The sequence below is a fragment of the Osmia bicornis genome, chromosome 12 (genome assembly GCF_907164935.1).
Source record: "Osmia bicornis bicornis chromosome 12, iOsmBic2.1, whole genome shotgun sequence".
Classification (NCBI taxonomy): Eukaryota; Metazoa; Arthropoda; class Insecta; order Hymenoptera; family Megachilidae; genus Osmia; species Osmia bicornis.
The window spans coordinates 6,978,991-7,003,035 of record NC_060227.1 but is presented as its reverse complement, the minus strand read 5'-3'; the positions used below and the strand labels follow the sequence as shown (position 1 = coordinate 7,003,035).

At 44.4% G+C, this 24,045-nt stretch overlaps 1 protein-coding gene across 2 annotated transcripts in view; it reads right to left on the bottom strand.

The window, feature by feature from the left end:
• The window catches only part of LOC114880189 (rho GTPase-activating protein 20-like), a 120,279-nt gene that overhangs the window by 75,713 nt on the left and 20,521 nt on the right, over nucleotides 1-24,045 (bottom strand). For both annotated transcript variants that reach the window (XM_029195912.2, XM_029195913.2), the window contains exons 2-5: nucleotides 18,353-18,542; nucleotides 17,755-17,939; nucleotides 10,541-10,586; nucleotides 9,738-9,910 (exon numbers count right to left, since the gene is read on the bottom strand). In XM_029195912.2, the coding sequence (XP_029051745.2) occupies nucleotides 9,738-9,910; nucleotides 10,541-10,586; nucleotides 17,755-17,939; nucleotides 18,353-18,542 (594 nt within the window). The remainder of the gene's footprint in view (nucleotides 1-9,737; nucleotides 9,911-10,540; nucleotides 10,587-17,754; nucleotides 17,940-18,352; nucleotides 18,543-24,045) is intronic.

The following is a 24,045-nucleotide window of genomic DNA, read 5'->3' as shown; positions in this document are numbered from 1 at the left end:
AAACACCCAGATCGATTAACCGACGATTAGTCTACCTTTGATCACGAGGTATCTAAAATCTTCCACTCTCTCTCACTGCTAATAATCAATTCTTCGTCACTATCGAACGATGTAATTCGATGTGATTTATGGAATTCACGATACTCTAACATTATATGAAAAACGAATCAACTTTTCGTGCTTTTCTTATTTCTCGACCACGTTCCGTTCAAGTTTAATATACGTACCAAGAGAAACCAGGTATGCATTATATAAAGGGGTACCGAGGTAAATGCGGACACGTATTGCTCACCAATTTCCAGGTATCGAGTGATGATATAGTTTGCCGTTTACCGTGCCGCCTTGTGAGAACTGCTCGGACTCGCATCATGAATAAGAAATTGTTCGAAGGTGAGAAGGTGTATCGTGTTGCACGAACGATACTATAAGGTACATATTCGATAAAGAAGAGTTCGACTCCTCTAGTAACTAGAGCATGCTAGTATGATGTACAAAGGTAATAAAAAATTGGGTGCTAGTCAAAGTGCCAGAACCTATAATTTGTCTCTTTTTGAATAACTAAAATTCTATATTCTATTTTGAATAACTTAAGTCCTAGACTATTCAAGTTGTAACAATTTTTTAAGCTTCCAAACTCTAATTAACTAATCATTTACAATGGAGCAATCGGTCCCGTACGCTCGGACGATACTCATCGAAAAGGCCGGACACGGTAACACACCGGCCCGAACTGTTGCAGGAATTCGCTGTTGCAACGGATCGATATCTCGATTCTCGGTCGCGGATCAATCCGTCGCGTCGCGTCGCGTCGCGTCGCGTCGCGGCGCGGGCCCGAGTTTAACGCCCTGCATGTAGGCTACTTTGCAGTTCCGCCGTGCACGACGGTGAAAGTGCACACAGGCGCGTGATTGCGCGAATATGCAAGTGCACCAGCACAACTGCATTTGCTTACCGATTCCCTGCACGCGCTTTGCCGTGTCGCGTCTCTTCTACGCCGGTGTGCGTGCGAGTCCTCGAGGAAAAGCATTTTTCTCCGGAGCTTTCAAAGAGAATACACGTCCGCGCGATTGTTCCTTGAAATACGTGCATTGAAAAACTTCTAGGAATTATTTCCTTCATTACATCGTAACGCAAACAAACGAGGCCGGTCTATTGTTTGGAAAAGCTACTTTTAGCTGATTTTTTACAATGGAAAATTAGTGGAACTTTCTTCTCACAGGTAGCAAACGAATACTATACAACATCTACCGTATATTTTATTCATTTCCAGGAATGAACTTTCTCGTCACTTTTGATACACGTAGGAAGTAACATACATAGAAGAAATTCCTCGAACTTTTTGAACTACCAGCGTGTTTACATAACGCTAGGAATACGCGCCTATGCAAACCTATGCGAGATTTACAATCGGCGACTTTCGAGCAAGACGTTTCTTCTGTCGTTGCGAAGTACCTACAAGGTGTGCCCGAATGATTGTCGTTGTACGCAAATTCCATTTCTTAGCGCGACAACGAAATTTTGCAACGCGAACACGACTAGCGAAACGATCGCTCACGATTCCGTTGTCCTACCTTAACGAGAAAATCGGCAATTAAGCCTCTCAGATTAATCGTTTATAGAAATTGATCCTCGCCTTATAGCGAGATTCGAAATCTGATGCTTTCATGGATCGTTGCATAGATCACGCCCCAGAAAGATCAAACGACATGTTTTCTCAATAATTCAGCGCGTGCCTCGCGTAACCAACAGATCTCGATGTTTTATTCATGAAGATCGTGGCGTCCCTTTTGTAATTATGCCAGCATGAATCGCATCGGAGTCTCGATTGGAAATTCGAATCGATTGTACGCCGTTTGAACGGGCCATCGATAAAATAGCTGTTAGCGCGGTAACAACAAATTGCTTCGCTTTCATTTTCCTTCAAGATCAACTCGTCTCTCGAATAGAAACGAGTTTCGATTATAGGAATTCTTTTTTTCACGCGTTAAGAAAAAGAAACGAAAGATTCTCTCTTTAAATGTTGTATTCCACAAGATTCCTATCGAAATCACGTCTCGTTCTTACGTTTTATTCGATAACTCGTGCTTTCAACTGGCGCGTAACAAGCTTAAACCCTTTCAGTAGGTCCCATAAAAATGAACGTTTCATTAGAATAGAATTATCGAGTGGAAACAGGCTTCGGTCATTAACGTCGCACGGCTGTACCTGTTTGCCGTTTATGAGGCGAGTTATAGGCGGACACGTGTTGCTGCCGCCGCGGTGCGCCACGAAGAAGACCGCCGTCGGGGGAGGAAATGAAAGTTACTTATTATCGAGAAGAGGACGGCTTCGAAAGGTGGGTATAATCGCGATGCGGTCGCGGAGAAACGAGCCGCTTCTCGCCGGATGTTGGATGGAAACTCATCCATGGGAAATCTCGCGGTAAACGAGCTCTTTCGCTCGATCGGTAAATTATGTTTGATCATTTTCCAAATTATTCGTCTTTCGTTGTTCTTTGAATATTAATCATCGGCTTTGGCATTGCCCTTTCACTGTAACACCAGCTTCTCATCCTTCAGAATTGATTTCCGTCCTCGAACAGGATCCTCCGTACGGGTAGTACCTACGTACTCAGGGTAGGTCTTATTATTCCAGAAGGTGTCCCTGTCACAGCAGCTCACGCAACGTACACGTGACATCCGGTCCCTTCTCTCGCGTATCTTTCGATTTTACTAAAAGAATCGACGATGATGCGTCCTCGTACTATGAATCTCCAACGTTCGAGTGTCATATTGGAATGCCGTGTGACGTTACTCGGTAATATTTCTCACTGCTACGTGATGCTCGTCGATTATCTCTCTCTCACGTGTGATTATCGATGCCACCGCATGTGCAGTCACCCCTTTTCATTACGTTCCATTCGTTTCCTCGTATTACGTAACGACTCGCAAAGACATTCGTAAGAATTTCATTCTTCTGAGTAGCGGAGGAGCTTGAAATATCCGCGACACGAGGTCGGCATCCCTTCGCGTATTTCTTTCCGAATTAACACGAAATATATTGCCTGTCGTGCGCGAAACTCGCGTTGCAATTAATACCAGACACCGGGGACGTGATATAGCCGCGTGCATCGAGCAGTTCCGCGAATAATTATCGTAACTTATTGTTCCACGAATTTCGGAGACTGCAACCGAGAACGGTACGATCCTTCTTGTAAAGTATAATGCAGCGAATGCGAAAAGAAGTGAGAATTCTATAATGAAAATTACTATTATCCAAACCGTTGAGCTTTCTTACTGTAATTGTAATTAAATCATGGAATAAATAATTCACGGATCTATAACGATCTTGACCGTAAATCATTCCCGGTTGAGATGCAATTAACTCGTCTGTCGAGATATCACCGATACGCGAGAACGATCTATCTCCTTCTCACTCCCTCTCTCAATGTGTAGAGAAACAAATCGAATTATTAGTATAAGCCACAAGCGATATTCCCCGAACACCGGCTCGATTTCACTAGCCGCGCGTAATTGCGATTAATTAACCGGTCGGAGCGGAAACGCCGGAGGCTGGAAGGAAATGAAATTCGAAAGTAGATAGGATCTTGATAGATGGCGTGAGAATTGCGTAAATTTTACGAATAATTAATATCAATGACGAAATTGGCGAACGATCGGCTAGCCGGTTTGTCGAATCGTTTACTCGTCTAAATCGAAACGGATCACTCCGATGATAATTGCTCGAGATGATAAACGCGCTCTGACGAGTGGCCTTGCCAAACAAAATTTTCTTTCGCTATCAATCGTTCCACGATACGAGCAGCGTGGCAAAGCGAGCGCGACAAAAAAAGCGAGCAACAAAAGGCAAAACGTGTCGCAAGAATTGATAAATCAACGATCTCTCCGTGTACGTTGCATAACGAGGCAATTAGCCTCGATTCTAACGAGAAATCAACCTGTCCGCCAGGTATGCGCGAGAAGCGACCTTTCGAAAAATCATTATTGCCCGAACGTCAAAGGATCCATTGTTCTTTTCGATGACAACCCCCTTCTACAACTGCTACACTCTTTTCACCTGAGATTCTAATCACGAAACCGTCCAAATATGTACGCTTTGGGTAATGAAAGAAATTTTATGTTCTTTTATGTAAACTTCCCTGTGTTCGGTACTGGAACCTTTATGCACCACTTTGGATGCAAATTACATTGTGCTAGTAGCAAAAGAAGAATGGCTTGAAAAATATCTATCGCAGTATGTACACCAAAAAAAGGTACGTATTATGATGGCTGAATGTAAGTAATATTTTGTTTTTAGTTTTGTTCGTAGAACAGAATAGCACATTGTGGCGGGAAAATCTGATGGCAGACTGTATAATAATTCAACGGCACCGAGCCAGAAGACGGTCAATTATTAATAATTACCTGTCGTTCGGATGGTGGAACGACAGCTAAATACCGGCTGCGGTCGTGTCGCGTCGAATCACCGGCAATAAATTAACATCGTGACGATAATCGTCAGCTTTGACCGGCTTACTTTTCGTCGATAAAATAACTTTCGTTCGCGGCACAGACACGTCCATTATCGCTTCTGGAATAATTGTCGATAAATTTCCGTACAGTCGACGGAGACAGTGAACGCGCCCACGTCCGTCCAGAGGAGGAGCCGGCCAATCAAGATCCCCCGATAAACAGCCAGAGAATCGGCCGTTATCACTCGCGATTATCGTCGATTTATCCGCGACGAAATATCGTGGCGAGCCGGGGATGCTGGCACGCGAAACGTGCAATCTAAAGGGACTCGTTTTCGCAGAAATCGTGCCTCGAACGATCCGCCAACCGCACACTCGGCGAATGCCATTTTTTCTTTTCTTTCATGCGCGAATGAAACCTTGAAGGCCTTGAAACGTCCGTCACACCTCCGCCAAGTGATTTTTGTCCTTTAAAAACCACTTACGAAGACACCGCCTCGGTACGTGAAACGAAATAAAACGAAATCGGAGTTCTAATTGCAAGTCTCCTTTTGGTTTGCCGAATTTCACGACTACTAGGTCGGTGATAATTTCAAATGAAGACGGACAGTTTATAAATTATAATGCAAACTTACGGTGTTGATAGAGGTGCCAGTACCGAGTGATTAATCGTTACGGATCGTTTACTCGGACAGCAAAGCTTACACGTTACAGATACAATGCTTGTCGAGCGTGTCAATAGAATGTAACTCACCGAGTGGGCTCGGTTTAACGGCGGACCATAAGCACCAGGCGGTTGGAATGCAACCGCGATGTATAATAATCATCGTTAAACTACCACGAGCGTGCCAATTATTCCAACAATTCGGGGTCGCATAAAGGTCCATGGGTAATTGTTTATACCGGATTTTCGCCAACCATCACGGTTACGCCGCACACTTATCCGTCGTAAAGTTAATGCCTGTGAAAATTCTTCGTACGCGTAGGTTGCCCAATCAACGTTTCCCTGCCGACAATGCCTCGTTACCGTGGCACTTTAAATTTTTTTTTTTTTTCTTGCCACTTTTGACTCGCCACGCCGCGCCGCCTCGAGATTCGGTACAAAGCTACCATGACCAGTCTATTATTCCCCCGCCGAACAGTAATTGCGGATAACCATTTTCGACTAATTGCCAGCCTCCTGACAATTACATATTTCTACGTTTTCGAGGTCGTCCTAGACCGGTCCCGCGTTTATGGTAATCGTTAGCGTTCAAACTTACTCTATCGTTCGGAAGTATGCATTCGATCCGTGTATGTACACGTACAGGGTGGTTCGACAGAAATAGACGAGCGTTAGTGTGAGTTGTCGGTAAGGTTGCGGTGTAATTATTCCTCCTAGGAATAATGTTATTATCCAGTCAGCGAGTACCGTGTAATTACTCCATTTACAAGAAAATAATTCCGTCAATTACACGCGCTCTTACAATATATAAATATACATCATTTTTTCTAACCAGGTTCATCAGGTTCACGGAAGCCGATAAATAACTTTTCGTAACAACGGTAGCCGCGTTTCGTGACGTTAATATGGACAGAGGGGTCACCTTGGTGGGCCACAACAGATATACTGCTTTTTAATCCGTAGAAAGGAGCAGGTTAAAAATGGTCGAGGAGATCGTTAGGATTTGGCGAACAAAAACTGGTAGGCGGAGGCGTGAAGGGCGTTTCAAGTTCAATTTATCTGGAATCTTACACGGTTCGCGAATGTTAATCCCTGGTGAAGAAAAAAAAAAAAAAAAAAAAAATACATAACTGAAATCCACGATGGGCGATATTCGTAGAACGCGGCGGGCAATTTTACGACGAATCGATTGTTGGCTTCTCGAGTTCTCTGTTGACGCTTCTTGCGTGATCGCGAACTGTGATTAATAGCTTTAGTTACATTATTTATGGCAACACGGCGATTGCTTCGTTCGCGATTTATGCAGCCGAGGATCGATCCTCGTGGAACCCATGATGGTTCGTGCAAAAATTCAAACAGTATCTTCAGACATTTCTTCCGTGCATTCCGACGTGTTATTACGTAACGCGATTCACGGAGAAAGTTAATTACCATGGTTAATTAAAAAGCAGCCATTTGGCGGTGGTCCAATGGTCGGATAACGATACCGCGCTTCGACCTTGATAATAATTCCAAGGAATAAGAGGAATGCACCGGCGCACCGGCGCACCGTCTGCCGAGAGACCTTCGAAGTGCACGACACTGTGTAGGTCTTCCTCTCGCATCGTCTTCCATGGTTCTTCATCTTTTTCCCGCAACTTTGCGACGGTTCTTCGAATTCGTGAAACTGGTTCAGCAACAATTTGTTATCCGGGAATCGAAGCTCGGATCGATCGCTAATAACCTTCCCTCCCGTTCTTCCATCATTTTTTCCCACTTCTTACGTTGCTGTACGTGACCGTGACCGACGAAGGGACCAACTGACTCCTTCGCCTCCCCATTTCTCCTCTTTGCTCGAGGAAATCTAAACATCCCCGGTTGCGCGTCGCGGATGACGAGGAGGAAGCGATGGACGTGCTTGGACGCTTTCAGGAAACAGGTTACCGGTCGTGTTTTTTAATTATCCACGGGCAAAATCGTTGGAACACGATAGACCCGATGGAATGCAGGAGCGAATCCGGGGACAAACACGAGCAAGCGTTTGCATGGAACAAGAGTTCGAGGGGCAAGATCGAAGGTTTTTCGATCGGCAGAAATTCTTTGCCGACTCGAACGATCCTTCTTCCGCGTGCCACGTTTTTAACACGTTCACTACGGTACGAGGTACATAGGAGCCGTATTATACCCTTCGTTCTGTATCAGAAATTTTTCCAGTACAGACGACTGTGGAGAATGGATTAAACGCCTTTCTATTAAACGCGTCGCGTCGTGTCGCGTTGGATATTTAATTAATTTTCAAACGATCTTCGTTCGAGAACTGTTTCGCTTTCGCAGCATGAGTCTGCGTCGCGTCGCCTTGAATGACACAATTTATGGCAAAGTAAATTATTTGCCTACGCTTTTCTCCTTTTATTCGCTGTCGCGTCTTGGGACAGTCGCGCATACGCGTCCCTTATATTATCCCGTTTATCGCCCATCAAATCGTCTTTCTCTTGGACAAGAGAGAGAGAAGAAGAAGAAGATAGAATGGAAAAATGAAAACCGATCAAACCAGCTAGATTATACTCTCATCCCTGCACGAAAGCAACATTGTATAATTTCCTTGCACGCAACTGTCAATTATTCGCGTTCTGTTACCCGATCGATCATTTTAGTATCCTTGATCGAGACTACGAGTTATACAGAATGTTTCAAAAGAGTTAGGTTGCAACAGAGTATCGAATAGTATTGGAAAATTCAAGTTGCAATATGAAATCATTCCTTGGAATTTACTCGTTTAAAAAGCGAAGCTTCGTTCTTGTAACGCAACAGAACACGCAACCAAAGCTTGTTTCCATCTTCTTCTTCTTCTACTTGAATGGTTTCATGGTAGCGTTCCACGGTTCGAAGCCGCAACGAACGTTCGTACTATCGACTCGCGTCAGAATTTTACAGGACGGCCATCATCGATGAGAACGCAAGATCGTTTATCATCCACGAAGCATCATCGCGTATATACCGCAGCCCCTAGCTGTTGCGTATGCATCAGCCACATTCTGCGAGGCAACGGAACCGTTAGCTTTTTACGCTTTTAATTATCTACACGTTCCTTTCTCATCCCGTCTTCTTTTTAACCCTTATACACCGTTTACCGATACTCAACGAAATAGATCCGAATATAATTTCGATTATTTAAAAAAATAAATGGTCAGTCTTTAGAAACAGCCTGTAGCAATCCCGGAAACGAGTATAGGAAAACGTCTTAGAAGCCTACGAGGGGGCACGATGTAACCGAATCAATTAGACTTTAAAGCATTTGTACGCGTCCTTAAGGCTTCTCCTTTCACGAAATTATCTTCCAGCCCCTTCGGGCGAAACACGTATTACCGCGGCACGACGAGTGCACCTCGTAAATCACTCGTCGTTCTGCAACACGGCATGGCAGAAACGAGAAACAATGAGTGGTTACTCCGGTGCATATATCTGTACGCAGGTGCGTACAAAATGAAGGGCACTGAGAATAGCTTTCTCTCGCGAATTCGTCTTAACGTTAGGATCGTTAGGAACGAGGTTAAAACTGGCTCCGTATTTTCACGATACACCGCGTCGACTATCAAAAGCGACGAGAAACGTCAGCCCGCAGGGAGAGCTGATATTCGCGAGTAACCGAGTGCCAGGGACACCCACGTGTGACATGGCATCGCATAATCTACCGGACATTTCGCGTAGGCAGAGTACTAGCCGCGGTGGCTACAGGTGCTTCGATGGACAGGTGAAATTTCATAGCGAATAACGCGATTAAACGCGACGCCGCGTGCCGAACACGAGTTTCGATTACACTCGTCAGGGAAACATGATTTTTTTCAAGGCAACCCGTGTAACGACGATATCTTGAATTTATAAGAAAAATATCGCACACAGCGATTTTGCTGAAGTATCAGGCAGTTGTTAAGTAGCTGATCGCCACTGTATCTACCTGGACGTGGCTGATCGATAGACAGGTGATCGAGCGATCGATAGCTTTTGTTCGTCGACTCGGCAGCGGCTCGAAAGGTTAACCGAAGATGATGTTCTTGTAGAGCGTTGCGTCAGTGAGGTAGGACTTTCACTAAACCACGAGGATCGTGCTCATCTCGCGAGGCAAAAAGTCTCGACCACGTTGTGGCCCGAGCCGATCGTTAAGGTCAATTACGGCATTCTATTTCGTGGCCACGCGTAAACGCGTTCCCTTGCGATTCAAAGAGATCCCTCGCGTCGGGGAAAATCATGCAGACTCTCTTTCGAAACGAAGATAATTAGAATTAACGACCCGACGATTAATTATGCGACCGGAGAATATTTTCGACTCATGCTTATTCCATGGCGTGTATAAACGACGGGTACTTCGGTGGCTGTGATTAGTATTAAAAGTGAAAATCATGTAGTTATCCGAGCCAACTAACTACCTTATATTTCATCCATCTCCGGATCGCATTAATTTTCCTATCGGCTTTCCTTCGCATTTTGAAGGACCTATATTATCCGTTGCCTTTCACGCGCATCTACCCGAAGAGGTATTTTATTTTCCTCCTTTTTATCATCCGACTAGGTTTAATCGGACGAGTAATTTTATCGATTACAACGCTAATATGATGCTTTTAATTGATGCAGCAATTAATAACTCACCGGTAGAAGAAGCAAGGAGGATGGGGAGTGCCTGGCCGCCGCTTGCCTAAGACTAAGGAAGTGCAGCAGGGGGTCCTCCGTCGCTCTAAGCTCGTCCAGAATCCTCCGGGCTTCGCCGTAGCTCTCCAGGTATTCCCAGTAAGAGTTCCAAAACGAGCCAGGAAATAAGTCACCTGGTGACAGCGTACGGGAAAGCAATTAGGAAGGACATTAAGGAATACCTTATCATCGGACAAAATTCAATAAATTTCATCCCCTTTCATTTCCTGTAACATATTATTCCTCACCTACATTCTACGCTTACGTAACAATAAATTTGGCGATTGAAAATAAAATGGAAAATTAAATTGGTAAAATTCCTGATCCGGCGATACATCATCTCGCTATCTTTTCTATAAAACTCGTTTCTGTTTGACGATCCCCGTCTTTTTCTCTCCTTTCGACTCTTTCTCTTCTGGTGGGGTCTCAAGCATCACGGAAGAGATGCTTCCACGGACACTCACGCACCGAGAGAATATGATTTACCATCGAATCGTTCCTTTTTCCCTTCTCCTTCTCCACTCCATTATCAACAGACGCGTCGTAGACTTCCTCGCGAGGTACACCGCGAATTTATTCAAATGAAATTTAAATCAGGACTGCCTGCGAGCCTAAGGCGACGAGTACATTGGCGAACGATGACAGAAATATTTCTAACAGATACGTTCGCGTGGTCGTGTACGTGTCAGAGTTAATACACGTACCAACTCGATAAATAAATACAGTCACATTTTTAAAAATCAAAGTTAGGAAATGTAACTTACTCGATTTGAAGCTACTGTCATCCCAGTTCTCTAACGCGGTGCGGATCTGAAACGAAAGAAAAACGGAATTAGTAAAAATATTACTATAATAATGATATCTAAAAATCAAGAAACCCTTGACAGATCGTTCTCCTCTTAAATGATAGTTATATTACAAAGAACTTGTGGCATGTTTAGAACAAACAAAAAAATAAGCCTTCGAGGTAATACATAAAATCGTGACTACTCGAGCTGACAGAAGCGTACGCTTAGAACCGTGAAAACCATTTTTCAACTTTACCAGCACAGCTTCTAACGCGGGGTTCGACGATCCGACCAGCTCAAATGGCACGAGGCTAAATCACGTCCTCGAAACAAGCATACATTTTGTCTGTTGAATTATGACGCAGCATTACGTCCAATCAGGACATCATCTAGGGGAGCATATCCGACGTGAATAAGCTCGGTAGTCCTTAAGGCTCTTTCTATCAGCGAGCATTAAAGCGTCACTCATAAGACGCAAGGAATCTTATTCGAATAATAAATAACGAATAAAACGGAAGAATAATATAGCTTATTGATCGTGGCCAACAATTTATTTCATTGAATCGCTATTCAATTAATCGTCCTGTTTAATGTCCCTTAACGCGTTGACTGACACAGTAGAAAGTCAGACGTCACTAGTCAGACACGCGATAATATAAATCATTAAGCATACAATTAGTTAATTACTAACTCTACGTCGGTATGATATTAAATTTGTATTATAATAAAACAAATTGCACGATCAACTCTATGTTGCACGTGTACTCGTTATTTTATTGCTCAATCGAACATCAGCACAGCAAAAGATCATTTTGATCTTCTGAATGTTCCATCGGTTCGCTTGATTCTCAGACAAACGAGCCGATTGTGAACAGGTTGACAAAGAAGGTAACATCATACTCCGAGACGATCAACTTGCCAGATATCAAGGTAAATCGTAAAGCTTCGAACGACTACCATTTAACTCTTTAAACGAGAAACATTGTCGAGATGGAATCCACTTATCAGATATCTTTGCATTACGCTTAGTAAAGCAATAACGCTACACCGCGTAAGTGGCTGGAACGGTTGTAAGCAACTGCGTATCAGGCTCACTTTAATCGTCGCGTTAATGTTTAATTTCAACACGCTCGTAAAATCGGGAGAAAGTTGGGTAAATAAAATAGCAGTGACGCGGGTAGCGTGGTCGAGTATCATAGATTTCATCGGATTTTCAAAGAATCGAGGCACACTGGACTTTTTTCCATTTAAATTTCTCGTATCCATCATGGACACCGTGTAATCACGGTAAAACCTGCCTGACGCGTGTTCTTTGCTTAATTGCCATCTTTTAATTACTTCGACCGCGACTATTAGCAATTTTAGGTAGAGGCTGGACGAGAAGATAGCTCGTTTGACCCGTCCTCTGGCACGTGCTACGGGAAAATGAATGGGATAGAACTTGTCGAGATGCTAGCTCAGACGACGCGACGGGTCATCAACCTTTCTCTCTTATCCGAACCTTAAAAAGGCGTTCTAGAATTATGACCTGCTGAATCATAAACTATACGATAAGACATCTCGAATGGGGCGACGAAGCTCGTTTGTGACCCACTACACTGTCCAAAAGAAATGATTTCTTCTACATAAATGGTCATTAAAAATACGTGTATAGACGCGGGGTTTAATTACCAACAGGGTGTCATTGTCTTTCATGAGAGACTTAAGCATCGAACGATCGTAATAGAGAAATCCCATAAATCGGCGCGTATCTGGTGCTATCGTTCGTTAGGTGTCTCGGGGATCAAGCTGCGGACTGTGGACGATGGTCGTCGAGAGTAAATTGAAAAAAGGAAAGACTGGAAAAAGGGGGATGCGTGTAGGAGCCGACGATGCGTGCATCGCATTGTCACGAGGCTGTTGTCGTGTCACGGTGCGTCGGCGTGTCGATGCGTGTCTTATTGTCAGATACGTATCTATGTTAAGCGCACACGCGAACGCGTCCATGCATTTATGCATCGAATTATACGGGCCGACAGGCCGACGAGCCAAGATACACCGTGACCCATTCGTTCCCGAACGTTATTCCCGTGAGCCACCCAATCCTCGATTAATTATGAATTATTCATATTCATGAGAGCGTCGAGTTCGAGGTAGCAAGGCTAGACGACGAAAAAAGAAAGAGGCTCGTTAAACTTTTCTCTCCATCAAGATCGGACACGCGTGTGATTTTTCAGAATATTCGTGGAAGAGAATAATCGACGCGAGATTATGAATGCATAGGCTAGTAAATAGAGAGCCGGTGGCCTGGCTAGGTTCATCGAATAGCGATAGATCATCGCGTCCGATCGAGCACGATTATCATCGAGGATATTGCGAAAAAATTCGCTCCCTCCACGCTAATTTTTCCTCGCCTTTCTCTTCTCTCTTTTCACCGTCGCAGACGCATCTCTTGGAGGCGGTTTTAATTACACGTCGCAGGATTCAACATCGTCCCTCTTCTGCTTGGTTGTTCAAGAAGACCAACAGGACGAGTACTCGAAAGGCGTGTACAGGGTAGAAAGCAAAAAGAAAAAGAAAAAAAAGAAAAAAAGAAACAGGTCGAACGAAAGCGTTATTAGGCTCTATGCGTGGGCGTTTCCTCGATCCTCCCGTTATTATTTTATAGTCGCGTCGACCCAGTCTACGCGACGACTCTTCTTTCCTTTTTCCATCTAGTACGAAATTATCGATAAACGAGATCCATCGATACACCTGCACAAGCATGGTGGAAATGATCGTTCGTCCTGTGTTCATTGAACGATGTCAATACATTTTCCTGTTTCATTTATGCAAATGATGCTCTACGGATAGGTATCTCATTTTCACCGTGGCTTCCACAGGTAATTACACGTTACGCGATATTAAAGCGATAAACAACTTTCCCTTTTTTTTTCTCTTTCCGACGGCTATTAATATCAAACGATGAAAGGACCGCGGATTTGTAATTAGGCTACCACATACTTTTTTATCTCGCCCTTCATTGCCATTCGCCTTTATCGTTTCTACGTGCGATAAACACTGTATATTTTACCGTTATCGTCCTTTGTTTTTCTAATAACCTTTGATAAATGAATAGCTTGTAATCGGATGTTCCACTAATCATGGTATGTACGATCGGAAGGAGTCTAATTATGCTACCACAAACGACAGTGCCACAATGGCGTCGTCCACCGGTAAAGCGTTAACCCTTTGCATTAGAATCGCGTCCTCCGGACAATGTATTCTTCGCGAGACATCAAACTCGCATCGTACACGTGTCGAGTGAACGTGGTGGTGCACGCATACCCTAGGATGATTAGTTACGAGCGGTCGTCTTATGAATTGCCCGAGACCTACGTACGGCTATTATACAGCGCCGTGAACATCCGGCCAGGCTGTCTCCCGAGGGAATTCTAATCCTCCGGTGGTCCTGAAGGCATAGATCGTTCCAGTCTGCTCGATACACACGACCAGACGAACGAGATTCGAACCTTCTGACAGCGACTAATTCGCGCCGACTCTCCGCACGATTACGCCCGACATCGTGGTAGCTGCACGGACAGGGGTGAACAAGGCGAGAAGAAATTAGAAATCGATAGAAGAAACTGGTCCCATTAGCGATGCAACCGAAACGATTCAACCTCCGAATCCACGTATTTGTCAGATCTGTCGTGGACAACGGGCACCAACGGCAAGGAGAAGCGTTTAAAAAATAAATGTCGTCGTTGAAAGGTGGAGGAAGGTGATTAAACCTTCGAACGTCGAGGGAGTTTTATTTCACCCTTTCTTCGATTCCCATTCTCGAACCGTGGCCCTTCAGTCCCGCTTTATTCCCGGGTTAAAAGCTCGCCACGTCATGGAACAGACCCGCGTTACACATAATCCGACCACGTATATTTTCTTCGTCGGCCAAGACGTGGCAAGCCGAGGGGATTGAACTTTGCCCGGTACGTTTGACGTGATGTATGAGAAGACTGGTAGAGTTTGCAATTTTGTTCGAAGGAACCAACGAAAGTTACAAGCGAGTGTGTTTCTCCTTTCGTAACGCGAGAAATCCTCTTTCTTCTTCCTCTTCTTCTCTGGTTACTTCGCTGATGAAGTACTGGCAGTGATGTACGGTTATGAATTCAACGGGAAACACGAGTTCGTGAACTCGACCAACGAGAGGTGTTCAGATTAACGCGTTTGAGATACGACGATGACGCAACTGTTGCTTTCAAGTTTTAAATAATAAACGAGTAGACAAAGTGATAGAATAAATAGAGGAAAAGATTCTGTCTGTTGGGACATGGTATACCTATCCTCTCTTACACCACAATACACCGACCTCACGAAACGTTCCATCCGCGACGAGACAGGTGAGGGAACTAGAAAATTCTTGCAAGCCGATATCGAGGTAAAGGACTTTCCCGTGGCGTGCAAAAATTAAACTGGAACGCGTCTGCCCCACCCCCGTGCAAAGAAAAATGAGACCCTTGCCGATGAAATCGAAACCATTCCCGGCGCAGCGATCCGGTATCCCGAGTCCACTTTCCCGACAAAATGCCACGACGATCATCCACTTTCCAGCGCCACGTTCGTCGTTCCTCATCCCATCTCCTCTCTTTCCTCTTTTTTTTCCTTCTTGTATTCCTCTCTTTTACCTCGTTAACCTGTGCTCCCCTCTCCCTGCTCTACTTTCTACGTCTCTCTACCTGTTTCTTTCTTTCGCGCGGAGACGAACGACGCCCTAATGCGAATAAAATTACGTATCCTCCAGCTCGTCCGCCATTACTGACCGCTCCATTCGTCGCTGACCAAGGTGGCAAGAGGAACTAACGCGTCGGTACTCGAGAAGTCTTTGATCTCCGCGCGATAATGTACCCGCTGCCGGATGATTGCACGCCACTTAATTAATTTTCCAGCATTCTCCGGACTTCTTTTCCCTACCACGGAATGCGAGAGGTATCTTAACGCGCCATCTTCTGAATTTTCTGCGCTGGAGTATCATTCTTTCCTAGCTCTTTTCTTTTTTCATCTTTCTTCATCCAACGCCGATTACACGTTTTTCCTCTTGCCTCCTGATTATGGAATCGTAGCCGCAATTAACATTCATAACCATCAGGGTGGATTACAAACAATATCCGTTTCGCGATTACGAGTAAACGGACTGGAGAATGACTGACTACTATTTGATTAATATAATAGGCGCGAGGTAGGAAAGGTGAGAGAGGGCGTTGGTCCGGGATCGGAGTTGTCGCATTCCAAATCGAATGGCGCGCAATGCAGGTGCACGTGCGCATCGGGATCCAGCTACTCTTCGAGCGTCGCCGTGAACGTGGTTACCGTGGTGCGTTGCGTTCCGCAAAAACGTAATTTACGGTCGTAACGTGTAGCCAGAGAGGGAATAAGACGGACCGAAGCAAGCTCGACCAAAAAGACGAGCTTCTGCGTCCTTCACCTCGAAATTCTACGATCAATCATCGTAGAAGAGGGGGATGATGAAACTATGTAGAATAAAATTTTCTTCATACATTCGAAATGCGAGTGAACCGCGGTGTCGAAAAGGAAACAAAAGTATCCGCGATTGTTCCTGCTCGCGAGTCGTTTCGTGTCCTCAGCGAACGTAGAAAAACTCGGGATGATCGTCGGTAAAGTTGGAGCAAAGGAGACAGGACGAATGATTCCCGCTTTCCAGGTGCGCGATTGCTTCTAATTGCCCTCGCGTTGCGTTGGTCCCGAGGTACTTCCAAAGTGAAATTGCACCGCGACAGAGGAGACCGCGCGAACGGTGAAGCAACAACAACAACGAGCCCGAATAAAAAAGGGTACCGGGAAGGCTGATGGGTCGTGATCCGCTTCAGAAACTGTCGGCGCGGCGATTCGAAGCGTTTTCACTAATTAACCTTCGCTTCCCAGCGAGGTTTTGCCAGCACCGAGCAATCACTCTCTCGAGCTTCCACACCTTACCACCTTTGTTTTCGCCCTCTCATTAACGCGTTAGTGGCCAAGATTTCAAGCGGAATATAAAAATTCTATCCCAATGATCGATAATAAAAGAAACTGCGATTGCTTTTACCCTTTATTTCCTTCGGATCTTTACCCTGTTTTATAACTCGTTCGTGCTTATTTTCTTACGCGAAATGAAATTAAATTGATGACCATCGCAGTTTCTCAACGAGCTGAATAAAGAAGGGAGGCGTTTCCCTTCGACTCGGTTTCTCGCGCGCAATCTTCGCAAAACGCGAGCCCTTTTCACTTTACGAGGCTGTTGAAGAGCCAGCGAAAATGTTCAGCAGTCGTTCAGTCCGGTCGTCTTGTAAAAGTCAATATTTATGAGGGTGCTAACCACCGTCATCGCTCATCCCGACTCGTTAACCAGCTCCGCCGGCGCGGCTTTGTGTTTACATCCGAAGGACAGCCATCCTCCTCTTTATTGTCAGCCCTAAGAAAACACACGTCCACCGTTGCATGCCGAGTAGCTGCTTCTATATGCCTGCCAGGATCGCCTTATCAGCGCTTAGAAACCTTCACGGACCACGATATATTTTCCACGGTGTTTTTAGTGAAAACACGGCCATGATAATCTTTCAAGATTCTTGTCATTTCGGCCAGGTAGAGCTGGAGGACCCTATGGCGTTTATCATGCTGGACACGTTTGCTTTTCCCTAAATATTTCTCAGCTAGGCTAACGAGACATTATGCAAATCTATGCATACCTAATAATGCCAATTACTATTTTTGGCCCTTAATAATTAAAATGGCAAATCGAGATGGAACGAGCATTAGAATTGTTTAACGCAAAAGGACCGAGACGATATTATCTGAAGAAGCTTCGATCATTTGGAATTCCCTTTTGAAAAGGTTACACGAACTGTCGTAATTGCGACACGAGAAAACGGAGAAAGGTAACGTGCTCGAAGTAACAGGTGCCGCGCACGAACTTGAATAGTGAATGGCGAGTGCATGGTTCGAGTGCCGCCATCTCTCCATTGAAAGTCTCACACCAAGCCTTGCAATAGGTCACGAGAACAGAGTCGGTCGATAAGAAGAGATCTACTATGAGCGCGCATCGCGATGATTCAAATTCTACAGGGTATCTCAAAAAAGAGTAGTTTGCCCCAAAATCAGGACACTTCTTTTTACAGCCCTCGAAATTTTCAAACTCGCAATAGTTGGAAATTTAGAAAATTGTTGAATCGTTCGCTCACCCTTTGGCAATGTTCGGCGGTAACCAGGGATAAATCGGCGAGAGGTTGAAAAATGTCATCGTGGAACTCTGGATAGTTCCGAGCTAACGGTCTAGCGTACAACTCTTTGGCACTGCACAGAGCCTCGTGATACTCTTCTTCGGCGTGCAGAAGCTTCTCCGTTGCTCTGTATCTGCGATCCGTATCTGCGAACAGGCCAGTGAAAGGAAACGTTATGTTATTTCTTCGCGAACAATCTTTGACTTAACCCGTTGCCTTGTAACATCGAGTAACACTCGTGGTGCAGGTCAGATGCAAGAAACACGAGTCACGTTCGTGTTGCGCATAGCAATCTTCTATTTTCTTATCATCCAGCTTTCATTTGTATAATATTTTACATCTTGTTTCACTCGAAACTCTTACGTAATTGAATGTGCTCGTGTGCAACAAGTTCGCTGCTTGTTACGAGACAAGGGGTCAACGATATTCAACCAGGGATGGCATAATTATATCTATCATAAAGTAGCTACGCGTCACACGGTCAATTAGCCCGAGCGAAAGAACACCGTAACGAAAGTATAAAGTCAACGCGTTTCAACGAGGTAGTCGGACAACTCACCTCCTATCGGATCGTACTGCCTGGCGGAATCCTCGATCAGCAAAACCTCCCCGTGTAATAATCCCACATCAGCAGCAGGATCAACCTCGGCTCTAGAACCAGCGAGTAACAACCTCGGCCTACAGACCCGGTACTTGAGCAGCACCGGTGCCACCACGGAAGACACAGCTCCAGGAGATGCACCAGGTAGCTGCAATCAGACAAATCAAACTCCAGATGAATACCAGGACACGATCTTACCATATTTATCATTTTTAAAGAAGTGAGTTTAAAGGTTAATACCTATTTGCGAATGATTACACTGGATACGATGTACAATTATCTTATAGACTGGATGAACAAGTTCGATAGATAGACTGAATAGTTTCAAGCAACATTCAATCGTCTAGGAAACGAAATTGTAATGGTGTTGTTGCACGAGTTAGCCGGTGGTTAGCCGGGTATGCTTAACCCGCGACCTCACGGGTAACCTTACGCCAACCAACCTGGCAATTATCGCTGGCACAGTAACGGACAATGCAATTTAATCTCGTTTCACGACGATACGAGACGTGCAGTTTACACCGACATCGGATGCCGATCTTTCTAATCGCTGTTCCCGGTAGGTACGATCTCGAGGAATAACCGTTTCGGATCGGATATACTTTATGATGACCAAACAAACTGGACGAATGAAGGGAGTTAAATATTAATATTAATAATGTGACGTTATCTAGCGACACATCTATATGTACTCGAATCGTTGGAAAGTCTGAACGGGATGCAATCGGGTGGAGGAATGGGATAACTCTAAATTCTTTTCCGATCGAATAATCGATGGCTCGTGATTTCTCGTCGATCTCGACGATACGATCGGTATGATTCGGAAGAATCCGGTAGTCCGTACGTTCGGTTCGATTGTACCGTTAATCATATCGAAAATTCTTTTTCCAGCGCCCCTCCGTTCAGGAATCCAATGCATTTCTTCGATCCCGATCCGGTGTTCTTTCTGCACTTGCTTCCACCGAAGGTAGAACCGCATTCTCCTCGATTATTATCGAACAGAACGCGTGTCACACCTGCGGTTGCATTAAATATTCAGCGATTCAGCAGTCGAAGAAACAAATATTTCACACTAGAGTTAGAGCAATGAAACCTTGCTAATTTATTTTCTACTATATCGTCTGAAAAGACTATCTCTTATAAGCGTTTAAAGTTATAACACGGAACGTTTATACCCTTTCCTACGGCGAGAAGGTTGTTATTGCATTAAAACAGATATTCTATATTCATCCACCTTATTTACATGATTAACTTTAGTGATTATAATATCAAACGAGATCATAAAACGTTCTATCGATGCGGTATGTAAAGTCTGAATCTTACAAATTCAAGCAACCGTGGATTATCCAAGTGAAAATTTATGGTTTACATCATTAACGAGCGTTATTACTGCATTTATTTAGCAAAATAATTAAAAATTGATATTATATGTCACGGTATTTTACCAATTACAACCTGGATACCGTAAAAATCATATATTTTATTATCTCGTCCTGAATCTCGGAATCTAAAAGACTCTTATAAACGAGTCGTCGCGCATCTGCTCTAAAAGCATAAGAATACCCGGTGTTAGTTGAAACTCTGACACTTGGGATATTCGAATACATTCGAATTATGCAAATAATTCAACCAGCCAAAGTTTTACGTCCCTATTATAAAAACATTCCCTTTTGGCCGAATAAGTCCGGTTTAAGGTCTGCTCGAGGAGGATACCCTTCGCGTTTCGCGCCAATTTATAATCATGCCCGTTCCGCAGGGAAAAAGGGAGAAAGGCCGCGAAACGCGAAGGTTACCGAGCGGAAAGAAGAGAAGAGAGGCGCGTAAGGCGACGGAAACGAGGCGAAAGGAAGGAAGGAAGGAAGGAAGAGGTGGACGGTGGTGAAAAAAAGGACACGCGAGTCCTTCGCGATCGAGTAAGATAGGGATCGAAGGAAGAAAGGGGGAGAGAGAAAGAGAGACAGAGACCGGTATAATTATGCAATTTAGATTCAACTTTACGATTCCGGTTTGGCTTTATTAAAAGCGAGAGTGGGCGTACGCGGTCTTCTCTTTTCGATCGGGAGTAGCTGGTACAAGAACCTGGTCGCAGATAATGCGTTTCTTGTTTAAGAGAAACGACGCTGCATCTTGTTCGAGCATTACTCTTAGCCGTATGAACTGATGAGAATCGTCGTACGTGTACAAAGACCACTTGTAACGAGCTTGGATTTAATCATTTATTTTTCTGCAACCCCCCTTTCGGCTATAGTCGTTTTTCTAGCTTCTCAGTTTAACCCTTTTGCCTATCAGCGTTCCATGCACGGCACACATTTTCATACGTGTAATACACGCGTCGTAACTCGGAATAAAAATCGCGAATATTAGCTCGTTTCTTGTGAAACAGCCTGTATCGCAATTAAACACTTGATACGAAGCAGACGTCTCGACCGTACACGCGATTACGCTTTATGGATGTTAATATTAGGCTAACGATCGGGGCCTGTACTTTTTTTTTCATATATCACCTGGGCCAAATGGACAGCATCAAAATTACAAGTCTCTCTGTCTGGCGGGAGACTGCGAAGCGTGTACCTCGTAAACGGGCCACGAAGAGAAAAACGAGAGACGATCGAGTGAACGTTTCCACGACGGGAATGATTCGAGCCCCTGCTGACCGGAAATTACCTCTAATTGCCTCGCAAACTTTCATTCTTTACGATGAATATCCGCGACTCCTCTCGTTCCCGGTGTCGTTGATTAAATCCCTCTCTAACGACCCCTCTCGGCTTCCACTTTATCATCTGCCTTTCGTGTTCTTGTCGCGTTTAACCCTTTTGCATCGTGGATGACGTATATCATCTCGTTGAGAACCGACTTTCCATTGTGAAAAGAAAATTGCTATTGAGACGGTATAGCAAAGCAAAGGTTATAATCATTTTTTCTGGCACCGGCTTTCAGACATTTCTCATCAACTCGGGCAAATATTCAAAGGACCAACGCTCGGGCTTGCATTACGAGCACGAATATTGCTCTCTTCGCAACGATCAACGTTTGTATTTGTTCGAAACACGTACCTATGCACGAGCATCCTGTCCCTCCCAGCCTCATTACGGGACAATGAACATCGTTACATCGATCACGAGCCAGGCCATTCTGTCGAGGCGGAAGAGAACGGAGCATTTCGCGTGGCCATGCCAGGAGGAGTCGTCGCTCGATTAATTTCTCTCCTGTATTAACTCTTCCGACCTTTACTACAGTATTTTCTGAAAAAATGTCCGAGCAAACAGAAAGTGATTCGTCAAAATACACACGAGTCACTTTCGTTTCTTAACCAACAGAGGTAGAGCCTGCTTTTCAGCCGACTAACGGTGCTCTAAACACTCGGAATCCGCAAAACCGCACCGGCTAAGCGTTCACTTAACCCACTGACATGGAATCCGTACGGTTTTTTTTAGATCGTTTTCGAAGGTTCTTCTCGAAATTGTGAAAATCGTACGCTCAACTGCGCTTCATCGAGGCTTGTTCCTGTCGTTCTGCGTGAATGAATACCTACCCAGAGAGATCGTGATAAAATAGTTTTCCTCGATAACTGTGAATCTAGTTTCGATCGAGACGTCTAGTTGTATCGATTATTCGTGTAACATATCACATTTCTATACTTTTTTATTACGAGATACTCAATTCAGTCCCGATCAATTGTTCAAGCAGTCTCATCGATATTCCGCATCCGATTTCGTGACGCTGACTTAATTGGCCGGGTCCATTAAAATTCTCTCGATGACTAATCTGCCCGACCATCCTCTTTCGCAATACGTATAAAGACGCGTTCCGAAAATGGTATCGGAATCGTTGCTCGCGATTGTTAAACGATTTATCTAATTTATTTATCTGCCTTTTTTCACAACCTTCCTATCGCAGTTCTATGCATTTATGACCCGTCGAGTCTGTTTGCCAGAACCATAAATTTCATCACGACCATCCTCCTTTATCACCCATCCAAGGATCTATTTACCGAGTAAACTGAACGAAGAGGTGTTAAAACATGCTCGATTTCTTTTTCCATTCGTATTCGTTGCTTTAAAAATGTAATCAACGAAATTGAAGTTTTGAAATTTCAGAATTCTATCAGGATTAACCTGAAACGTCGAGGACGTTATCCTTGAATTCACTGTAAGATAGATCGTACGTACGCGATAATATCGGCAAACAGGCGTGTACTCGGCAAACGAACGATCATAACGCGTTGCCGGGAAACGATTATTCGGTAGATTAACATCAAGGTTCCTTGTCGTTCGTCGTTAAAAACAAAGTCTAAAGGAGAACGCGTATTTGCACGGCTTCAATTGTAAGTTGCCCGGAACGATCGAACGAGAAAAGGTGGGGTTGAAAAATGAAGTGTCTAATCCATTATCGTCGCACGAAAGTGTTCTTTTCCTCGTTGGGGAACCCGATTCCGATCCGTTAAAGCCGTCGAACACGCGGCTGAAAGCACCCACGCGAATCCACCGTCTCGACAGCCACCTTCTTCCTCTTTCCTTTTCCGATCACCAGGATCATCCTGCTGACCTAGAGAATCAAGTGGGCGTTTCCCCTTTTCATCTTGATTACGATTCGCGACGATTAAATGCAGTTCGCGAACACCTATCACAGTTCGTTTCGCCGCGTCAGTTACGATATGTTTAATATAATGGCCTGTTCGCCGAGACGCGTTTCGAATCGGAATCATTTTATGTAGTTGGCACGTCCATTCGGCCCGTTTCATTAGCGACGCTCCTCGGTAACTTCGACAGGGAATACCAGGGATCGTTGTCGGTGTTGCTTAAAATTAGAAAGACCCGCGATAGGCACTTTTCTTCGTACCGCGAAAAATCTATTTCCGAATAGGAGGTTGGGTAATCTGCAACGCAACGGGACTCGATGCTTCCAGGAAATTTGCCTTCGACTATGGGCAGAGAGATCAGTGGCCCCTCATTGGGTCATGCAAATTTAGACCGAGTAAACCGTCTATTCTCGAACGTATTGCCTGCTCTGTGAACGAGAGGATCTACGAAGAAAACACCAAAGTGACCAGGACAATGGAGCCAAATTGCTACCACTTTCAGCTACTTTGTACAATCAAATAAGTGTCAGCGGAATAAACGGTTCAATTCCATCGACCTTGGTTTACTAACGATTTATTTAGACCGTTGATTAATACCTAGACATATTTCTAATACAAAATTCATAGAGTTGATATATCTTCCTCGATGGTAAACGACAACATTGCTCGACCCATTATCCTATCGTTAACACAATAATTGCCAACCAACTCATCCGTGAATCATTTAGCCATGAATTAAATGTGCTGCGTAAAAGAAAGCCGGCCAAACCGGGGTCAGACTGAATTTCTTGTCATAAAGATAATGGTCTCCTTCGCGGTACTTGGAATCTTTTCAATGCTAAATATTTTTAATGAACGTCTACTGTTGCTACTATATCGCCGCGGTGAGGATAAAAATTTTTTAAGCTTCCAAACTCTAGCCGTAATAGAGAAATAGTCGAGCCCGTAATATCGGGTACCCGCACATCCCTACTTGACACACATAAGTTGTTTCTGGTAAGGAAACTAGCGAGTTAATCTTAACTATCGTTCAAACTACGAAAAGCAGGGAGCACGGTGTAACGTTAGGATA